Genomic DNA, 21241 nt, shown 5'->3' on the forward strand with positions numbered 1-21241 from the left:
ATCAAATTTAGATCTGTAGCTTGTACAGATCTACAATTATACAAATTTACAAGTTACCCATTATATATACAGTTAACATATATATCGACCATATATATGTTCCAGGTGTTTAAAAAAAAGCAATATGCTAAAATATTCCAGAAATATTTTTAATATCTTTTTTTAGAAATAATATTATCCCCTCCTCCCATGTACATATTACTTCTCAGAAACATGAAGATATTATCCATGTCCTCATCAATTACAGTATATAGAAAATAAACAACTCATATCCTGTGAACAATATATTCTCTATCTTTTTAAAACAATAGACTTTTTTTTATGTTAGTTCAAGAATAGTTTCAAGTTTTATTTTTTGGATCAAATCAATATAGTCTTTGTTTACAGGTAACTCCCTCGCTCCAACCCCTAAAAAAAATTTCTGTATCCTAAGTGATAAACTCTTCTTGTACATTCAGCAAACTTTATATTGGAAAAGAAAAAGAATAATTGAGGTAGGTATTTACTCGCGTGAACAATAATAAATCTAGCTGAGCTTCTACACCTTGCTTTGCGATGATGTTTGCATAAAATAAATCACCTCTTATCAAGTTATAATGGTAATTTCTTGAAACGTAGATATGAAAGCAATACACTTCTAAAAAATGTATATATAATCCTATAAATTTGTAAAAGGTTTAAAGTGGCCATTTACTTTCAAGATATTATCAGGCATGGTGGTGCAAACCTGTAATCCCACTAACTTTGGAGGTTTGAGGTCTGCCTGGGAGACTTAATGAGACCCTGTTTCAAATAAAAAAATTAAAAAAGGGCTGGAAATGTAGTGGTAGAGTATCCTTATGTTCAATGGTAGAATTATATACTACAATGATAACACAAAGTATTGACATGTTCTTCAGAAAATGCAGGGTCTATTGATATTTAAGAGGAAGTAACATCAATATTATGCCCATTTGCTTAAAGAATATCCTTTAAAGTCCAAAGAAAAGATTAAGAATAATGTATCAGACATGCATGTGATTATAAATCATACTAAAAATAAAACATTTACTCTTAAGACCAGATGATCTAAAGGTCTCAGATGAAGTTTATCTTAAAATAAAGGGTCTTTTATCTCAACCTAACAATGAGCCCTTACTAAATAAGGGTTTTATAAACTATTGTGGAAAAGTCACCATATATTTCTGTTCTATCTAATATTCCTATTAACAATTTAGAAGGATATGCGCTGAATCCTACAGTTAAGTATATATAAAACTAACTAGTTAGTCATACCCACACAGTTACAGAGTGTACGTGTATTTTTACTTAATAAAGCTTATTGATAATTCCCTAGAACAGATAAAATACTAAAAACAAATGACAACAAACAAACAAAGAAAACCTCCATATATGCTCCAGAACTGTGTAAGCATGACTATCTAGTTGGTAAAGCACTTGTATGATGACATGGGCTTGATCCCCAGTACAGCAAAAAAAAAAAAAAGACAAAATAAAATTATAAACAGTACAGATGCAATAAAATGTCTGCAAGGCTCCAAATCAAGCTCCATCAGACATAAAATACAAACATAAATATCCTACTTATGGACAAGTTTCCTCAAGCCCTACCATGCATGCTCTGGATTAAACTTTCCCTTTCTGGTGTTCCCATAGCATCACTACCTCTATCACAGTATTTTTACTTTTGGAATCGCATTTACTATTTTAAAGCCTTCAAGAACTTGGCAATCTGATCATTAGTCTATACCCAGTCACTTGTTGAATTAAAACAAATATTAAAAAGTCTGAGTTTCTCTGTATATCAAATAAGGACAATAAACTAGAAGTAATAGAGTCTACCCTACCTCGAATACTTAAAAAATATTCTTGCCCATAAACAGTATCAAATTAAAACAAAATGCACAATGAATTTCATCACTAATATTTGGGGTGACACACACGGGAATTTAAAATTTTTAACAATCTCATTTGTCTGAATTAACATTTATAGCTTTTCAACATAAAAGATTGTAGGAATCTTTTTTTTTCTTTTAGTTATACATGGACACAATACCTTTATTTTATTTATTTATATGTAGTGCTGAGGATCGAACCCTCACACATATTAGGCAAGCGCTCTATTGCTGAGCCACAACTCCAGCCCCCTACAAAGAATCTTATATGAAGAATTAGCTTTAGAAACGACAAGTTGGTCATTTCCTCATTCAGTCCTAAAGTACTACAAATACAAAGGGATCTATCATACCTCAAAACATTCTCTCTCTGACACAGCATGGATACATCTAAAATGATCCTTGAAGAATATCAATAGCATTTACCTATAGTTAGGTGATAGTAATTCAACTGCTCCATAACATTCACCTACTAGTATGTATATATTTAATACCAAGTGCTATCTACCGGACTCTACTCATTTATACATTAAAAGAAAGAAGATAAGTTGTTAATCCTAATTACCTGGTTGGTGTTGTCAGGAAGAAAAGCCAAGGCTGCGGCAATACTGCCCTGAGCTGCCAACAAATTGGCATACTGACTCATCTTTTCAGCCAAGAGAACTCCTACAGTACTAGTGTCCATGGCTTGTGTGAGTTGTACAGCTTTCCGCAGGATGACAACTTTCTCGATTAGATCCTAAGTGAGAAAAGGAAGGGAGTGTGAGAGATACCAAGACCATGCATATGAGAGGAAGCAGGAAACAACAGTTACTGATTTCCAAAACTTCCTGAAAGTATAGCAGCTATTCAGATCCTTGTTTAAATATATGAAATAACTGCTGACCACTATGTAGGTAATTGAAATAGAAGTAAGGAGAAAGAAGGTCTCTTTTTACTCATGGACAGGGTATAGGTCACCACCTTCTCCCAAACATCCTTAAGCTGCCAAATACTTGTAATCTAAAACAAACAAATACACAAAGTAAAAAACAGGCAGATATTCAAAGTTCCTAGCATGCAAAAGAGGAACTATGAGTGAAAACATTTTACCATCTATCCTCTAAAACTATTACTACTATGAAATAACTCATAGACAAGGGCACATGACCTCCAAAGGGACTTGGTATATGCTATCGTTTGGAGCCTGATTTGGAGCCTTGCAGACATTTTATTGTGTCTGTACTGTTTATAATTTTATTTTGTCTTTTGTTTTTTCTGGTTTCTTTTGCTGTACTGGGAAGCAAGCCCAAGTTATCATACATGTTAAGCAAGTGCTTTACCAACTAGATAGTCATGCCCACACAGTTCTAGAACATACAAGTCCATGTATTGAAGGCTTGGTCCCCAGGGTGGTGCTATTGAGAGGTTGTGGAACCTTTAAGAGGGAGGTCTGCAGGTCATTGGGGCATGCCCTTGAAGGGGACTGTGAAAAGGGACTTTGTTTTGCTTCCTGGCTCATTCTGTAAGTGGTCTGCTCTGCCATGCATTCCTGGAGTATGTGCTACCCTTGCCAGAGGCCCAAAGCCATTGACTATCCAATTTTGGACCAAAACCTCCAGAACCATGAGTCAAAACAGTTTCTCTTTACTATCCCATATATTTCATTATAGTAATGCAAAGTTGACTAAAATACTATTGTGACTCAAGTTCCTCAAGTTGCTTTTCAATACCAATTCTTTCTGCAAGCGTAAGCCAAACTCCAGGTAGAAGGCATAAGAATGTCCTACCCACTTGCCCTTTACAAGTACACAAGCTAAAAAGTAAAAAACAGGGCTTTTCTCTAAGAAGTACTTGGAAAATCTTGGTGTCCTAATTGATTTTTTGTTTCAACAGAATGATCTTTAAAGCAACAATTTTACTGATAAAATCTCTTTCCAGAGAGGAAAAGAAATATTACACTAAAATATAGTGAGACTCTGCTCGTTAAATTCTTTGGGGGGGAAAAAATATATATATATTTATTTACACAGTACCTGAGAACAGTCACCAATTTTTACTTCCTCTCTTGCCTGGTACTGGTGCTACAGGGAATTCCATTTACCTGTTACTTTCTTTTTCCCTTAACTATGAAGACTTTTGATTGGTATTGAGGATGTCTCCTATTCCTTAATCCTTGCTTCTTTCCTTGCTCAAGGCAAAGGGAGTCAATGAAGGCAAAAGAATCGTGAGGAAAAAGAAGGAACCCTATGGCTATTTTCAGTGTTCCTTTCACCTGCTTCCCCCAATAAACTGCCAAATCATAACCTTGATTTTATAAGCAGCTGCAACCCCATTTTACTATACTATTATCTCAAACTTTGCTTCTTCAAAGATTGCATATAATTATCCAGTAAAAATTTTCTAGGGACTGCAATTGTGGCTCAGCAGCAGAGTACTTGCCTACCATGTGTGAGGCACTGGGTTCAATCCTCAGCACCACATAAAAATAAAGATTAAAAAAAGAAAAAAACTTCCAGAAGGTAAATAAGTAGGGTTAAAGCAATAATTTTATAGAACAAAAGGACTTCTAGAATATAACTTGCTCATAAGTAAGATGAAAGAAAACATCAAGAAGTAAGCACCTTTTTGTTCAAAAATACTAACCTGAAGGGACAATGGGTTGCTACCATCTTGAGCTTTAGTCCAACATGCAACTAGTTTCTCTACATTCCCTGCACAAATGTAGCACAAACATGCCTGAGTCTGCAGGAGGCTATCTCCTTCACTTTCAAGCCTGGCTCCCAAAAGATCTACAAATCAAGAGGAAAACATCATAAGATTATACCCAAGACAATCTGTACGTAGGGTTCTGAGCAGCTCAATACTTTCAGAGATTTAGATTTCACAACCAATAAGCAACAGGGAGAAATAAAGTCACTCTAAATACTCAGTAAATATTTATTTGCTAAATGAATGGAAGTGGATGACAAATTATATATAATAATCAATTTCATAAGACTCTATATCTAGTTGTAGAACTGATTTCCATCAATTATGTTAGAAAAAAATAACATGGAAACAAATACATGAACACAAAACTATTAGTGGCACATTTAGAATAGTCTTATCAATGGCAGCTAGGTCTGCTATAAATTATTTGTGAAAATACAGTTAGTATCTTACAATTTTCATATTCACAAAAGCAAAAGATATTTCAAGATAGCAAACTGTTGTTTACTCACGTGAGCAGTCTTAAGCTTCTTTTCTTGCAAATAATATTTATTCCTTACCCCACCAATTTAGTCATGCTATATATGACAATTTTTACTGAAATATTGTAATTCCCTTTTTACTTTTCATTTTGAGACAGGGTTTCATTAAGTTGTCCTGTCTGGCCTCCAATTTGAAATCATCCTGCCTCAGCCACCTGAGTAGCTGGGATGACAAACATGTGCCACTGCACCTATATTGATTAATTTTTATCATAGCTAACATTTATTAAGTGAGAGTTGCTTTTGTGTAAATTGAGATTAGAAAATAATTTTTCCTGTAATTATAGCTAGTAAGTAGGAAGCAAGTTTCCAATTCTGGTCTGAAATCAGACTTACTAAATAGTATTTTTAAAAATAATGGAAGAATGTAATTCCTAATAAAATTTGTCATTAATTTCATTATAATAATTTTAATTACAATAAAATTACCATGTCATATATGTAATATAGTAAAATGTAACGTTTACTTCTTACCACACAGGGCTGAAAATTCATCTGGTTTAGCATAAGTCAATACTGCAGCTAAAGCCTCTCTCCAATTTTTAAGATCACAGGATTGAACAATCTCTTTCCAATTCTTCATCACGACTGCAGTGATGAGCTTAGGCAAGAAAAATAAAGGTAAAATTGAAAGTGTTTAGTATATTAGTGAAAATTAAGTCTGGATAAGCAATCATTTTTCAAAACAACAACTTCATGTCAAATTAAGCAGCAGCAAAGAGAAGTATATTCTGGAACCAAAGGACATAACAAACAGTATTATTTTCCTTAAAACAAGAAAATCACCAACAAACAGTTTACAAAGCAATGAGATGAAAACATTTAACAGGCAGATGTGACCTGGTCTAATGTAGATTTTTGAGAGATAATTAGAAAGACAAACAGGAAATAACTTCATCAAGAAGGGGAAAGTTCCATGTATGTATAATATGTCAAAATATACTCTACTACGGGGCACGGTAGCACAAACCTATAATTCTAGTGTCTCGGAGGCTGAGGCAGGAAGACCACAAGTTCAAAGCCAGCCTCAACAAAAAAACAAGGTACTAAGTAACTCAGTGAGACCCCCGTCTCTAAATAAAATACAAAATAGGGCTGGGGATGTGATTCAGTGGTCAAGTGCCTGTGAGTTCAATCCCTGATACCCCTCAAAAACAAACAAACAAAAAAAAAAAAACAACTCTACTGCCATGTATACCTAAAAAAGAAAAAAGCATTCTAAGCGAAAGTAAAACCAGGTACAAAGATCCAGGGAGAAATAAACATGAAGTGAGTAAGAAACTGGAAAGCAGGCAGTATGCTAAAACATAACAGGGAGAGAATAACATGAGCTCAGGCTGGGAGACTGATAGCAAACAATGTTGGTGGGACTAAACACTGGTACAATTTTTACAGAAAATAATTTCCACAAAAATTATATTTTTTTAAGATATTAAAAGAAATATCAAGCAGGAGTCTTAAAAATGTTTAGGCCATTTGTGCCAGAAATTCCTCTCCTAGTACTGTAGGTAATCAATCAGATATGTGCACCAATTTTTAGGCATAACAAAGGTTTTTAATCACTGTACAAATAATGGTGGTTACCTGTATGAGGAAAACATTAGAATATGCCTAACATCCTTCCCATAAAATAATATACAGTAATTAAATTTTTTTGTAAGAATCTTTAATGATGTGGGAAAATGCTTATAATGTTAGTGACAATATAAACAAAACCACACACACATAGCAAGATGTAGTGGTGCATGCCTGTAATTCCAGCTACTCAGGAGGATCTTGAGTTTTAGGCCAGCTGGGCAATTTAGTGAGAACTTGTCTTGAAATTAAAAAAAAAAAAAAAAAAGAATTATGAAAGTGTTGGGTGGTGTAGTTCAGTGGTAAAGCACTTGCCTAGTGTATGCAAGACCGTGGGTTTAATCCACAGCACTGAAAAAAGAAAAAATCATACACATATATCTACCTATCTATATGGAAAGATATAGGGAAAGCTCTGCACTAATATACTGTTAGAATTAGGTGGTGCTAGAAATTTAACCTTTAAAGTTTTTTATATTAAACCTTTATACAGAATATGAAAATATGTTTAGTTTTTAAATTCTACACAGAAACAACAAAAACTGGAATAATCACACTAATGCCAAAAACTATCTCTGGGTCAAAAAATTATGGATGGGTTTCTAAAAATTCATTACTGTGTTCTGAATCTCAATTATCCACAATAATAGAGAATTACTTATACAACCATAAATATGTTACTGTTTATTTATTTTGAAAATAACATACCCTGGTAATTTTACTTTGGGATTTTGCAAAGTATTTTCTCTGGGTTCGAGCCAAGAGTTCTTGTCCACCTGCTATGGCCAATATAATGGCATCAGCCATTCGGTTATCATGTAAACAAAGGTCAACAGCACTCTCAAAATTACCCGTCAGTAAAGCCTGAGTAATTAAACCATCAATATCTGCAACAAGGAAACAATACAACCATATTAAAGAGGGCTTGTTATCAAAAATAGCTATAATAAAAAAAGTACACACATAAATTTTTATACATAGACATGAACTGAGAACACAATGCTAATTTTTTAATACTGGAGGATTAAATTTCAAACACAAACTGTTAGTATTTAAGTATTTAAGGAAGAGATCTGTAGAAATATATTAAGAAGCACATAAAATAACACTATTTACAGATTACCTAAGTGGATTAATAAAGATCATTTAGGTGTCAAAATGTACCATCCTTCTGAAAGCACCAATTACATATGGTATATAGTAACCAAGTTCTTTCTCAACTCTCTACCATCTTTGACAAACATTTCTAACTTAAATTTCTGGGCCATTTGCTTTCAGTTTTTTGTTTTTTTTTTTTTAAATATTAAAATAAAACCAATAGGCACTTACCCCCACTGATGGAGATATTAAATGTTCCCCCAGAGGAGGGTAGAAATTCATATTCATGTTTTTCTTCTTTAATGTGCTAAAGAGATGGAAAAGGCATCATGTTAGCCAAAATGAACCCATGGAAGTTATTCCAGAAAAGTTCTCATGTTTAAATTTACACAAAAATCTATGACTTCCGGAAGTATCAATCCCTATTATATAATTATAAGTAAAATTCAAAGTCATCAGAAATAATGTTCAATAAACTCAGTGTATACATTCATTATAGATACCTGAAAAATTACTGAAACTGGATAATCTTTGTTAGATACCTCAACTATGAGTGCCTTGAAGTACACAAAACATACATATTTTAAACTATATTATCATATTTAGATTTAAAACAACCCCACTTCAACTTATCTAATAACTCCTACATGCCAGGTTTGGTGAACTCTGCTTCGACCTACAGAGATGCTGGGATTATAGGTGTGTACCACACACAGGGATTGTCTTGAATCTGCTGATTGCTTTGGTAGCGTTGAGAACATTTTAACAGTACTAACTGCTAAACTATTTACATGTATATCTTTTTCAATAGCTTTTATCAGTGTTTTATAGTTTTCAGTGCATAGGTCTTTCACCATCTTCATTAAATCTATTCTAAGTATTTTATTTGGGGGGTGCTGTTTTAAATGACACCATGTTCTTAATTTTTTTCCTTCAGATAGTTCATTGGTATATAGAAAGGCTATTGATTTTTGCTATATTGATCTTCTATCCTACAAATTTACTGAATTCCTGTGTTTGTTCTAAGATTTTTTTGGTGGAGTCTTTAGGGTTTTCTATATGCATGACAATATAGTTTGTAGACAGGGAAAATTAAACTTGTTCTTTAAAAAAAAATTGAATCATGAAAAAAATCATTAGATGTCCTTAGTATGAAAGCAATATATGGGTTAGAGATGTAGAGATGTGGCTCAGTGATAGAGTACTTTCCTAGCATGCACAAGGCACAAGTCTGATTCTTGGTACTGTTAAAAAAAAAAAAAAAGCCAGGCTGGGGACATAGCTCAGTTGGTAGAGTGCTTGCCTAGAATACACAAGGCCCTGGGTTCAATCCCCAGCACCCCCCCCCCCCAAAAAAAAGCCAATCTAAAAGAGATATTTTTGTATTTGGGTATATTTTTATATACTCCAATTCAATTATGTGTGTCATGTTTTTTCAAAGTAGATCTGAAACAGCAGGCTAGTCTGATAAAAATACATATAGTTCTTTTACAAAATTCTGAGACTATAGGTCGAACATCTCTAATTTATAAATCTGAAATCCTAAATGGTCTCAAATCTGAACTTACTTATTTTGCAGTACTGGGTACTGAACCCAGGGTACTTTACCATGAGCTATATCCTCAGTCCCTTTACTTTTTTATGAAGGGTCTCACAAAGTGGTCTAGGTTGACCTCAAACTTGCGATCCTCCTTGCCTTCTAAGTAGCTAGGATTTCAGGTATGTGTGACCATGCATGCCTGGCTGAAATCCAAAAAGATTTTAGTTAGATTTTAGATTAGAAATGCTCAATTTTTAAGTCTATACAAATATTTTAAATCTTCCCTTTTTAAAGAAAAATGCAGTTCATCTATATGAGATAAAATATCTGTCTTCTATGCTTGTGTTACCTACACAACTGAATGAAAAAGCACCCAGGATTTAAAAATCAAAGGCATTTTGGAATTGGGTCATTTTAGTGCAGAGCACAACACAGCCTCAACTAAAAAGTATAATTGATGTTGACTATAGTAAAAGAATAACTAACCCTCACTGGCTTTCACCAACTAAAGAGAAGTATTTTAGAATCTAAAAACTCAAAATAATTGAGAAGGTAAGCCAGTCACATTAAGGAATAAATCAGAGATATAGGTCTGATTATTTTCACTAATAATTATACAGAAAAAAAACTTAACAATATTTCCCATATTGCTTTCTAAACTCAACTAACCATTATTTTACACACTTCTAAAACATACATGGCCAAAAATGTGCAATTTTTAATGTACTGACTACCTTTGATATATAAACTACTACATTTGACAAAAGAATATCAAGATAAAAGGGAAGAGCCAGGGGTGGTGGCAGTGCATGCCTGTAATCCCAGTTACTCAGGGGGATGAGGCAGGAGGATGGCAAGTTCTAAGTCAGCCTTAGCTTTAATAAGCTATTAGTAACAATTTAGTAACACCCTGTCTCAAAAGAAAAAAAATAAAAAGGGCTGGGGATGTAGCTCACTGGTAGAGCATTTATCTAGCAAGTGCAAGGCAATTCTGAATTCAGGAGGTAAAAAAAGATAAAAGGGCATATTTTACACCCTTGAAACAATGTTTTTCAGGTACTCAAAGGACATACTGACAATTACTGATTCGTTATACATACTATTTTTACCTATTATTCATGAATATAATCTCAAATGGTCTTTTATTTGATAACACATAATCTAGATGTACAAAATTAAAGTACAACATATATATATCTACAATTCTTTCTAGGTATTCCCAAAATTAGTTCAAAATTTTTAGTAAAATTTTGTTCATATCCTTTACTTCCTTAAATAAGTGCTAGGAAGTCCACTTATAAGGAAAATGTTTTTAATAGTCATTTTGCAGTAGTTTAAATACATTGGGAAATTATTTTTATATATAGTAAATAGTGACACAAAATATTCTACAGTCAGGATATCCCTATATCACAATGAGCAATGAAAAGTCAAAGATGAGATGAGAAACAAGAATTTGTTGATTAGTTTTTTGAGATGAAATAAAACTTGAAACAAAGAAAATTATACGATTAGTATATAGTGGTTAAGAAAACCTCCAGAAAAATCAAAAGGAAAAAAAATAATCAGTGACACAACTCTGTGTTCAAGGACTCTTTAATTAGTTATAGAAATGATCAAGCACAACTTAAAGATACATTTATAATAAATCATGACAGTTTAATGAAATATTCTTTACTTGGACTCTGACTTCAGGACCAATTCAGAAGCCTATGCCACCAGTAGTGGGCCCTAAATTGGAAGGTGCTAACAAAAACCCTTTAACTTCGCATATAATGCAAAGTGGATTTCTGAATAAAATCTCTTTTTCATTTTGGTATTCTGACAGTCATCTGACAAATTGTGTCAATCTCTCACATCAACAATGAATTTTAAACCTTCTAATCCAGAAGTCAGGTCAGAGACTTAGAATTTGGCATATTTTTGTCAGTCTAGATAAATAGATTTCTATCCTAAATATACCTGAAACAGTATACTCCAACTTATTTTCCAACAAGTAGTCAAGAAAATATTCCATTTTTTAATGTGAGATAACAATTATCACATACTTGTCCAATATAATATAAAAAAGAGTAAGTACCTCTCCCAAGACCTGCTCTTCAGCAGCAGGATTCTCCTCCCCATCACTCTGAGTTACTTGGTCAGAATCTTTAAGAGCCTTTGGTACACAAAACAATTACAGAGGAAGTTGAAGAATGTAGCATTAAAAAGTTATTAGTAACAAGGAAGACAAAAGACCCAAACAAAAACACCCAGAGCTAGTTTGATCATAAGAAGCAACATAGAGTAAATTTATTTGAAAAACATTAGAGGAAAAGCAAAGAACTACCACTAACAATTACTGTTAACATCTTCCCGTTCTTTCCTACCAAACCTCATCTGGCACCAAAGATCTTTGCCTTAAGAATGAGTAGTTACTTTTTCTGTTTTTCCTCTTTAACAAAATTCAAATATGCCAAAAGCTAGGAATGCTCTACCAGGTAAACTTAAGCTATTTAAGATGAAAACTATGAATTTACTAAATATCATATCTGAATTGGCATTTCTTTTTAGATCACAAAGCACAAAACATAAACTTCTTTAATTACACATAGTTTTTTGTTATGATTTAACCAAAATTTTAGAAAGTAACTATTTTTAAAAGACCTTCTTACCACATTGGATCCATCCACTTTGTTCAAGGCCAAAGCAATCTGAAATAAAAATAACAACTCACCTACTAAATGGAATTCTATTTCAGGGTATCCAGCAAATATTTACCTCTTCATTCTCATTGACAAAAATCCATAATAGTTTTCACCAGGGATAGTATGTTTAAGAAGACTAACATCTGGGCTGGGGTTGGGACTCAGAGGTAGAGCGCTTGCCTAGCATGTTTGAGGCACTGGGTTTGATACTCAGCACTTCATAAAATAAAATAAAAATATTGTGTCCACCTATAACTAAAAAATAAATATTAAAAAAATCCTTTAAAAAAAAAAGACAACTAACATCTATGCTGAGTTGATCCTAAGTGATTCTAGTTTCATTTGCTTAGAGTTCTATTGTTCAGATGTCATCCTATTCTGCTGTTCAAACACAAAACGAGCCTCAAAACAAGTATGTTTTCTTCTACTTTGTTTTAAATAATTATAATTGATTTTTAAAAATATTTCTCCAGGTACTCATTATGGAAAGAATTGCTATTAGAAATATTTGACAATCAAATATGATTTTCTCTTTTTTTGCTATCAGGCATGTAATAAACTTTCATATTAATCTTTTGTGAATCTAGAAAAGTTACAACATCAACAAATTTAGGTTAATAAACTTGAGTGCGGTGTCACATGCCTGTAATCCCAGAAGCTCAGGAGGCTGAGGCAGGAGGATCGAGAGTTCAAAGACAGCCTTAGCAACAGCAAGGTGCTAAGCAACTTAGTGAGACCCTGTCTCTACATAAAAACACAAAATAGGGATGGGGATGTGGCTCAGTATTTGAATGCCACTGAATTCGATCCCCAATACCTCCTCAAAAAAGAAAGTTTAGGTTAATAATAAAGCTAACCATAAAAACTCTAAAGGAATGAGCAAAGACATACCCACATACCATACTGGGACTGTGATATGCTAGATTTGTCTGATGTTGAGGAAGCATTAATCTGCACCTAGAGTGCATAGAATTACAGAGACACTGTAACATTGACACTGCTTTCAATGTTTCCACAATATATTTTTACCATTACTGATGCTGATGTCAACAGTGTGCAATAATAATTAAGTCACTTTTTGAGAACATTACAAATCTGCAATATGATTTCCTTATTTTAAAAGGGAATCTTTTTTAAGAATTTGAACTATTAAGCAAACAACCTGAACTTTTTATTTATTCAGATTCAATACAATAAACACTCTTGTTAAAAAATATTTACTATTTATTATTACACCAAATCAATACATAATTTGGTCATGTGCTAATGGCATTAACATAGCTAGGGTGGAAAATTGTGACAGTCTGAAATAGTACCATTTTTCTCACTTACATTGTATTGAACTTGGGAGATCTATAGTAGTGGCTAACTATTTTCTGGCAAGGCCACTGTTTACACACTGCATTAAAATCTCACATATTATTTCCAAAGTTTGATACTCACAGTGCCTTATCTATTAAGGCCCAATTGTTTCTGACAATGAACTTTTGAAGAAAGTTTAAGAATAGTCATTTAACTTTCCCCAAGTTTACCTTCTTTCCTAGATCATCTTTCCTATATCCAAGAAGCTCAAGGTATTTTCCACGAGAATCATCCTCAAAATTCACCTTTTAAGAAAAGACACATCTTTGTAACAAAAACCTACATTGTTAAATCCTAACTTTTATAAGAATTGATCAAATTCCAAATAAAAAAATTTAAAAAACCTAAAATCTGTTATGTATAATCCTGAAGGCCCACTTACTAGAAAAGGATCCAAAGAACAGTTTATACTACTAACAAATTATACTGGTTGAATATAGCTTATGTTTGATGTCTAATTTTAATGAATATAAATTAAAATCATGTCCAAGGGTCATATGAATGCATAATTCACACTATATGAAACATTCTATATCATAAAACTCTCAAAATTCATACTTAATTACAAAATATAAATTGTAAAATTTTAGAATTAAACTTTGTTGTATTCAAGACTGCTTTTCCTTGGAAAATTCAGTGTTAAAAAACAGACATTCCAGTGGAGGGAAAAATGACCAACAAGGAAATTCTATTTGTTAGTCTATTGTCAAAAATGCAATTGAGGGCAAAGGTTTTTAACCCGAGCTCTAAACTCTTCTTTAATAGGAGGATGAGAGATACTTCTAGCCTCTGTCCTCTATGTGTCTTCTCTTTTCCCATTTTCCTTAACTAGATTTACTATAGATATTAAATATTTTATTCCCCTTATAGTAAGCTTTATAATCTATTTTTAAAAAATATTGTTTTACTGTCGTCTTTTTTCCTTAAATATCTCTACTATATTGCCTTTAAAAAAAAAAACACTGTATTAAGTTTGTCAAATTATTGAAGGAAGAACGTCTGACATAAGAATTTAAGTTGAGTGCTCTTTGTGAGGTTTCTCAAATTTCATCATGAATTCCAGCAACTACACTTTACCAACTGTTTCTTTAATAGGAAGACAAATTTAGAATATAAGAGAAAGAAAAGGGAGGTACCGGGCAATTAAATTGACCAAATTACATTATGTACATTTATGAATACCTCATAATGAATCCCACTATTTTGTATAATTATAAAAAGAATAGGAACAGTTAAATTTATAGATAATGAAATAAAGTGGTTTTAAATATCAACTTTACCTTCAAGAAGGACCACACATTTTTCTCAAACTCGGTCTGAGAAGCATCAATTTTTTTCTGGCAGTAACTGATAAATCCTTGTGACTGCATGACCTGCTGTAGTTGGTCTGATCGGTTAAGAAATTCCTTTTCTGTTACCACTTGACTAATGAACACATGCTGCTGCTGCTGCTGCTGCTCAGCTCCCTGCTGAGACTGAACTTTGACATTCTCAAAAGTAACCAGTTTGCCTCCAAACTGTGGAAGAAAGAGTGAAATCCATTTTAACCACAATGACATGGTCAAAACATATGTATACTATATACTTGCTCAACTAAAGAAATGTGGCCTACACATATACCAATTTGGATAAAATTAGCTAATATATTCTCCTATGCTCCATAATTTTACTCCAGGCTTCAATTATTATTATTCATCTTCAGAACCCACCTCCTGAATGAAATGTACTATTTACTGTACGTAATATCTCAGTCAATATATTACCTTAATATGGTAAGCAGTTATTATCTGATTAATATATTAATAAAAAATATATAGAAAAAAAGAAACAACCAAATTTGGTTTTCACACTGAAAACTTCTGTACAAGGAAATATAGACCCTTTTCCCCACCCACACAGTGCTGGTTCAAATAGGCACATTCTAGGAAAGCATAGGTTACAGTCTTTTTTTTTTTTTTGGTGGGGGGGTATATTGGGGATTGAACCCAGGGGCACTCAACTACTGAGTTACATCCCAGCCCTTTTTATTTTTTGAGACAAAGTCTCACTTTGTTGCCCAGGCTGGCCTCAAACTTGCAATTCTCTTACCTCAATCTCCCAAGCAGCTGAAAATAGGTATGTGTCAGTGCACCTGGCAGATTGTGTTCTTTATACAAATTTATCTTATTAAATGTTTGTTATATCCCTTCCAAAATGCATATGTTACAACTTATATCTCAATATAACAGTAGGAGAGGTGGAGCCCTTATGAATGGAATTAACAACCTCATAAAAAGACAGGAGGAAATTAGCTAGCCTCTATTGCCTTCAGCCATGTGAAGATGTAACAATCATTCCCCAAGAAGATACAGAAACAAGTTGCCATCCTGGAAGCAGAGTGAGCCCTTACCAATTCTGAACCTACTGGTGTCTTGATCAGAATTCAAGCCTCCAAAACTGTGAGAAATAAATTTCTATTGTTTACACATTATCTAGTTCATAGCATTTTGTTATAGCAGCAGGAATGAACAAAGAAGAAAATTAACATAATAGAGGCCAAATATGGAAAGTCCATAACTAATATTATACTCAGTGGTAAAAAAATATATATAAAAGCTTCTCCACTAAGACTAGGAACAAAGTAAGAATGCTACTTTCACCACTTTTCAAGATAGTACTAGAGTTCTCGCCAGAGTAGAGAAGTAAGAAAAAGAAATAAAAGGCATCACAATTAGAAAGAGGTAGCTGGGAATAGTGGTAAAACCCCATAATCTCAGTGACTTGGGAGGACTGCAAGTTTTGAGGACAGCCTGTGCAACTCAGTAAGACCCTGCCTCAAAATGAAAAGTGCTGAGGATGTAGTTCAGTGGTACAATACCCCTGGACTCAATCCCTTTTTTCCCAGGAGGAAAAAAAGAAGAAGGAAAATTAACTCTGTTCATAGATGACATCTTGTATAAAAAAACCTAAAGATACCACAAAATAATTAAAACCAATAATAAATGAATTTGGCAAAGTTGAAGGAACAAAGTCAACACACAAAAATTAGCTGTTTCTATATACTAATAATCAGCAATGTGAAAAGGAAATTGAGAAAACCATCCCACTTATTATAAATTAAAAAAAAAGATTTAGAAATAAATGTAATGAAGAAGATAAGTTGTATATGGCAAGTACAAAACAAAAAAAAAAAAAAAAAAAGGGTAGAAACAAATGATATCCTGTGTTCATGGATTGGAAAACAATATTATTAAAATGTCCATACTATCCAAAGCCATCTATAGATTCAATGCAATCCCTGTCAAAATCACAATGAGGTTGTGTGCAGTGGTGTCCAACCTATAATCCAAGCTACTCAAGAGGTTGAGTCAGAGTATCATTTCAGCCAAGAAGTTCGAGCCCCAGCCTGGACAACAAAGTGACACGGTCTCAAAAATAAATGAATAAATAAAATCCCAATGGAACTTTTTCCAGGAAGAGAAAAAAAAAAAAAAAAAAAAAATTCTAAAATTCGCATGGACTCTTAAAAGGATGCTGAATATCCAAAGCAATCTAAAGAAAAAACAAAGCTGGAAGCCTCACACTTCCTGAGTTCAAAACTTATTACAAAGCTACAGTAATCCACAGTGTGGCACAAAGACAGACATGAAAACCAGTGAATCAGATGGAAAACACAAAAATAAATTCATGCATATGTGGTCAAATGATTTTAGACAAGGGCACCAAGATCACACAATAGAGAAAGATAATCTCTTCAATAAATATCTAGTTTATGAAAACTGGACATTCACGTTCAAAAAAACAGAGTTGGACCCTTACTTTATATCATATACAAAAATCAACTCCAAAATGGATTAAAAACCTAAATATGACACTAGGTACTATAAAATTACTAGAAGAAAACAAAGAAAAAACTTTGAGTCAATAGATTTGCAATGATTTTTGGATATGACACCAAAAAAATAGTCAACACAAGCAAAAACAGATAAATGGGACTTTCTTATAGCAAAGGAAACTGCCTTAGTCTACTTTGTGTTACTATAAAAGAATATCTGAGTCATAGAAATTTATGAACAAGAGGACTTATTATAGCTTAAAAGAAAATATTTAGAAATAAATGTAATGAAGAAGGCATGTGTCACCACACCTCACAGTTCTGGAGGCTGGGAGGTCCAAAATCAAGGTCCTGGCATCTGGTGAGGGCCTTCATGCTGAGTCACCCCATAGCAGGAGGCAAAAGATATATAAATGGCCAACAAAAAAAAGATGCTCAACATCGCTAATCATCAGAGAAATACAACCTCATGAGACATCCACACCCATTATGATGCTACTACCAAAAAAAAATAAATAAATAAAAAGCATGAAAATAGTGTTGGAGTGGGTGTTGGGAAACGGGAACCTCTGCTTTTTCATTTACTTGCACGCACATGCATGCACTCTATTTATTTATTTATTTGGTACTGGGGATTGAGCCAGGGTGCTTTATCTCTGAGCTACATTCTCCAGCTCTTTTTATTTTTGAGACTGGATGTTACTAAGTTGCCCAGGCTGGCCTTGAATTTGCAGTCCTTCTGCCTTAGCCTCATGCCTCCTGACTAGCTGGGATTACAGATGAGTCACCACACCTGGCTCACAATTTAAAAAAAAAAAAAAAAAAAAAAAGTAAAGTAGGTTCCCACTTTCTTTTTTTGGGGTGGTAGTGGGTGGGAAAGTACCAGGGATTGAACTCAAGGACATCAGCCACATCCCCAGCCCTATTTCATATTTTATTTAGAGATAGGTTCTCACTGAGTTGTTTAGTGCCTTGCTTTTGCTGAGGCTGGCTCTGAATTTACAATCCTCCTGCCTCAGCCTCCTGAACCACTGGGATTACAGACGTGTGTCACCATGCCTGGCAGGTCCCCACTTTTTTCTAAGAAAATATTTTGAATGATGAACATTCCACAAATCCATCTAAAACCCAAGTTTTTCCATCTGAATGATTCTATAACACTTCACTATGAAAACTTCTTTGTTTCTATGAACCATAAAACCAAGATGCACCTACTGAGAAGGAAGCACCAACAGGTCTTCGGATCCATCTGGGTGGCTTCTTCAGAGGCAGTACTATACTATGTTGAGTTGTCTGCTGCGGAATTTGTAATGGAGGAAGCGGCTGTCCTGTGCCAAAAGGATCAAGATTCCCAAAAGATGACGAAAGCTTTAAAAAAAAAAAAAAAAAAGTATGAATCAGTAATTACAAACTATGATGCATTTTTTTCAAGTCATACCCAAGAAAAATTTTTGATAATTATTCAATAAATCAGCATTATTGACCAATCATCTTTGTCAAAATAATTATATGATTTGTTGTTGTTGTTTTAACATTTCCTATTACCTTGTCAACTTGTTTCTGCCTTAAACCATCTGTGCTACCTCCCATGATAGAATAAACACTGATACGCCCATCAAAGGAAGCAGCTGATAAGACAGCAGGATTTCGAGGACACCATTGAATATCAAAGCACCACTGTGTGTTGGTGGGAAGTTCATATAACACCTAGGCCAAAAATGAATAAATACATACATAAATAAAAATAAGCAACAAAAGTCAGAAAACTATCCAGTCACTTTATAACCCAAATACCTGAATTAATGTGGTCAACATTACTGTGGTTAAACATTTTATTTTAGAAAGTATTTTTAGCCAGGCAAATTAATCATAACATTTCTTTAAAATACAAGAATGGCTCACTATGATGGTCTAGTAAGCTAAACTAGAATGCTGCTTAACATTTAAGAAAGATTTAACAAGCACTCCCCCTCTACCTTTCTTTTGGGTACTAGGGATTTGAACCCAGGGGTGCTCTACTTCTGAGCTATACCTCCAGCCCTTGTTATTGTTTTGAGACAGGATCTTGCTAAGTTGCTGAGGCTGGCCTCAAACTCATGATTCTTTTGTCTTATCCTCTCAAGGCACTGGGACTACTGGTGTGTACCATGGTGTCTGGCTAAACAAGTACATCTTTAAAAATAGAAGGTTTTTTTCTGATTTCGAGATGGTAGTGGTAGATATGTTTTAAAAATCAGAACACTTTATCATTGGTGTCTTGTCCAACTCTTCTTGCCTGGCAAAATTCAAACAATCATATTTAGGTTATTTGAAGACCAAATTTTAAAATCAATCTTGAGAGGGAAGAATTCACTGAGAAATCTGGGTTTTAGCCAAAAGAGAAAACATATACATACTACTCCTAATGCTAAAGAATCCCACTAAATTTTAGCATTAACAACTTTCTTTAGAAGGAAAACAACATGGAAAAACTACCAAAAATGGCTGCTGCAAAATCTTGAAAACATTATGTAATTGTTGCTAATTCAAAGTAAGTGTGATAGTGACTGCTATTTATACATGCATAGGTTTTAGGCCTTAAGAAATAAGTCAAATGACCTTAACTTAGACTTCATGTAATATTTTAAATGTTAATAAGAAGACAAAAGTAAGTGAAAAAATATTCAGGTTGCTCATGTCTTTGACATGTATAGTGATTAATAAGACATGCAGTCTCATGGAACTTAAATCATTTGTCTATTACTACTTTGCAGTTAAATATGAATTTCAATTTTTAGTTTCAACATGCACTAAAAGTAGATTCCTTTAAATCCAAACACATATAACTAATCACATGCAAACATCCATTTTTAAAAATTTATGCATTTTTTTTTTTTAGTTTTAAGTGAAAACAATATCTTTATTTTTTTATTTTTATGTGGTGCTGAGGATGGAACCCAGTGCTTCATGCATGCTAGGCGAGCACTCTACCACTGAGCCACAACCCCAGCCCCAAACATCCATTTTAATAAATTCATATACCCTATAAGAATAATGACAAAACAGTAAGTTTCATGTACTTTGAAATTACTTAGAAAGGCAAAGTGTAAAAAGAAAGATATTTATTTGGTCTACAAGCCATAGGAAGTAAAATTTATTATTGTTTTAATCTTCTTGTTTTCCCTAACTTGAATGCTTATTTATTCTTAGATATCACAATTCAAACACTTGAAACCAGAAATGCTTGTTTTATTTTAATAATACAGATTGAAATCTGTAAAAGAAATTGTGTTTTTTTTTTGTTTTTTTTTTTAAATTATTACTGCAATGCTGGGGGCTAACTCCAGAAACTTGTATGTGCTAGACAAGCACTCTACCACTTGGCTATAGTATTCCATCGGAGTAACTGCAAAAGCACTTGCAATAATCTATCTGAATATAGAAAAAAATAAAAGCCTAAAAACTATAATTAGAATTTATGGTCCAAAAGAAAAAGGTAGGGAGCTGGGTGCAGTGCACAGGCCTGTAATCCCAGAGCTGGGGAGGCTAAGGCAGGAGGATTGCAAGTTCAAAGCCAGCCTCAGCAACTTAGTGAGGCACTAAGGAACTCAATGAGACCCTTCTCTAAATAAAATACAAACAAAAAATGAGCTGGAGATGTGGCTCAGTGGTGAAGTGTCTCTGAGTTCAATTCCTAATATCAAAAAAAATAAATAAATAAGGTAGGGAAACCATACAACTATTAAGAAATAAAACTGTATGGTATTTATGTAAAATTTCCATGGGTAGGACATACAACAAATATTATATAACAAAGTATTATACTCTTGATTTATCATTCAGAAGACAGATTAAAAAACTACTGATTTCCAAAAGTCAAGATGATCTTCAAGAACGGAAAAGCAGAAAAAAAAGACCCAAACCTTGAACAATTCTACAATGAAGATAATGATTTACAGGAATCACATGTGAGATAAATCAAACTAAGTATTACTTTTGGGCAGGGTGGAGGGTGGGGATGGGCAGGGGGCAGTGTAGGGACTGAATGCAGAGCCTCA

The 21241-nt window shown here is 33.5% G+C and overlaps 1 protein-coding gene across 17 annotated transcripts in view; it reads right to left on the reverse strand.

Annotated features, from left to right (window-relative positions):
* The window catches only part of Sec31a (SEC31 homolog A, COPII coat complex component), a 62672-nt gene that overhangs the window by 20999 nt on the left and 20432 nt on the right, over positions 1-21241 (reverse strand). For 8 of the 17 annotated variants that reach the window (XM_071614375.1, XM_071614374.1, XM_071614381.1 and 5 more), the window contains exons 9-19: positions 18750-18911; positions 18420-18572; positions 14671-14907; positions 13561-13635; positions 11996-12034; positions 11422-11499; positions 8033-8108; positions 7412-7590; positions 5603-5729; positions 4521-4666; positions 2461-2634 (exon numbers count right to left, since the gene is read on the reverse strand). In XM_071614375.1, the coding sequence (XP_071470476.1) occupies positions 2461-2634; positions 4521-4666; positions 5603-5729; positions 7412-7590; positions 8033-8108; positions 11422-11499; positions 11996-12034; positions 13561-13635; positions 14671-14907; positions 18420-18572; positions 18750-18911 (1446 nt within the window). The remainder of the gene's footprint in view (positions 1-2460; positions 2635-4520; positions 4667-5602; positions 5730-7411; positions 7591-8032; positions 8109-11421; positions 11500-11995; positions 12035-13560; positions 13636-14670; positions 14908-18419; positions 18573-18749; positions 18912-21241) is intronic. The other 9 variants (XM_071614383.1, XM_071614377.1, XM_071614385.1 and 6 more) reach the window with 2 other exon arrangements.

Source organism: Marmota flaviventris, chromosome 7 (assembly GCF_047511675.1).
Source record: "Marmota flaviventris isolate mMarFla1 chromosome 7, mMarFla1.hap1, whole genome shotgun sequence".
NCBI classification, from domain to species: domain Eukaryota; kingdom Metazoa; phylum Chordata; class Mammalia; order Rodentia; family Sciuridae; genus Marmota; species Marmota flaviventris.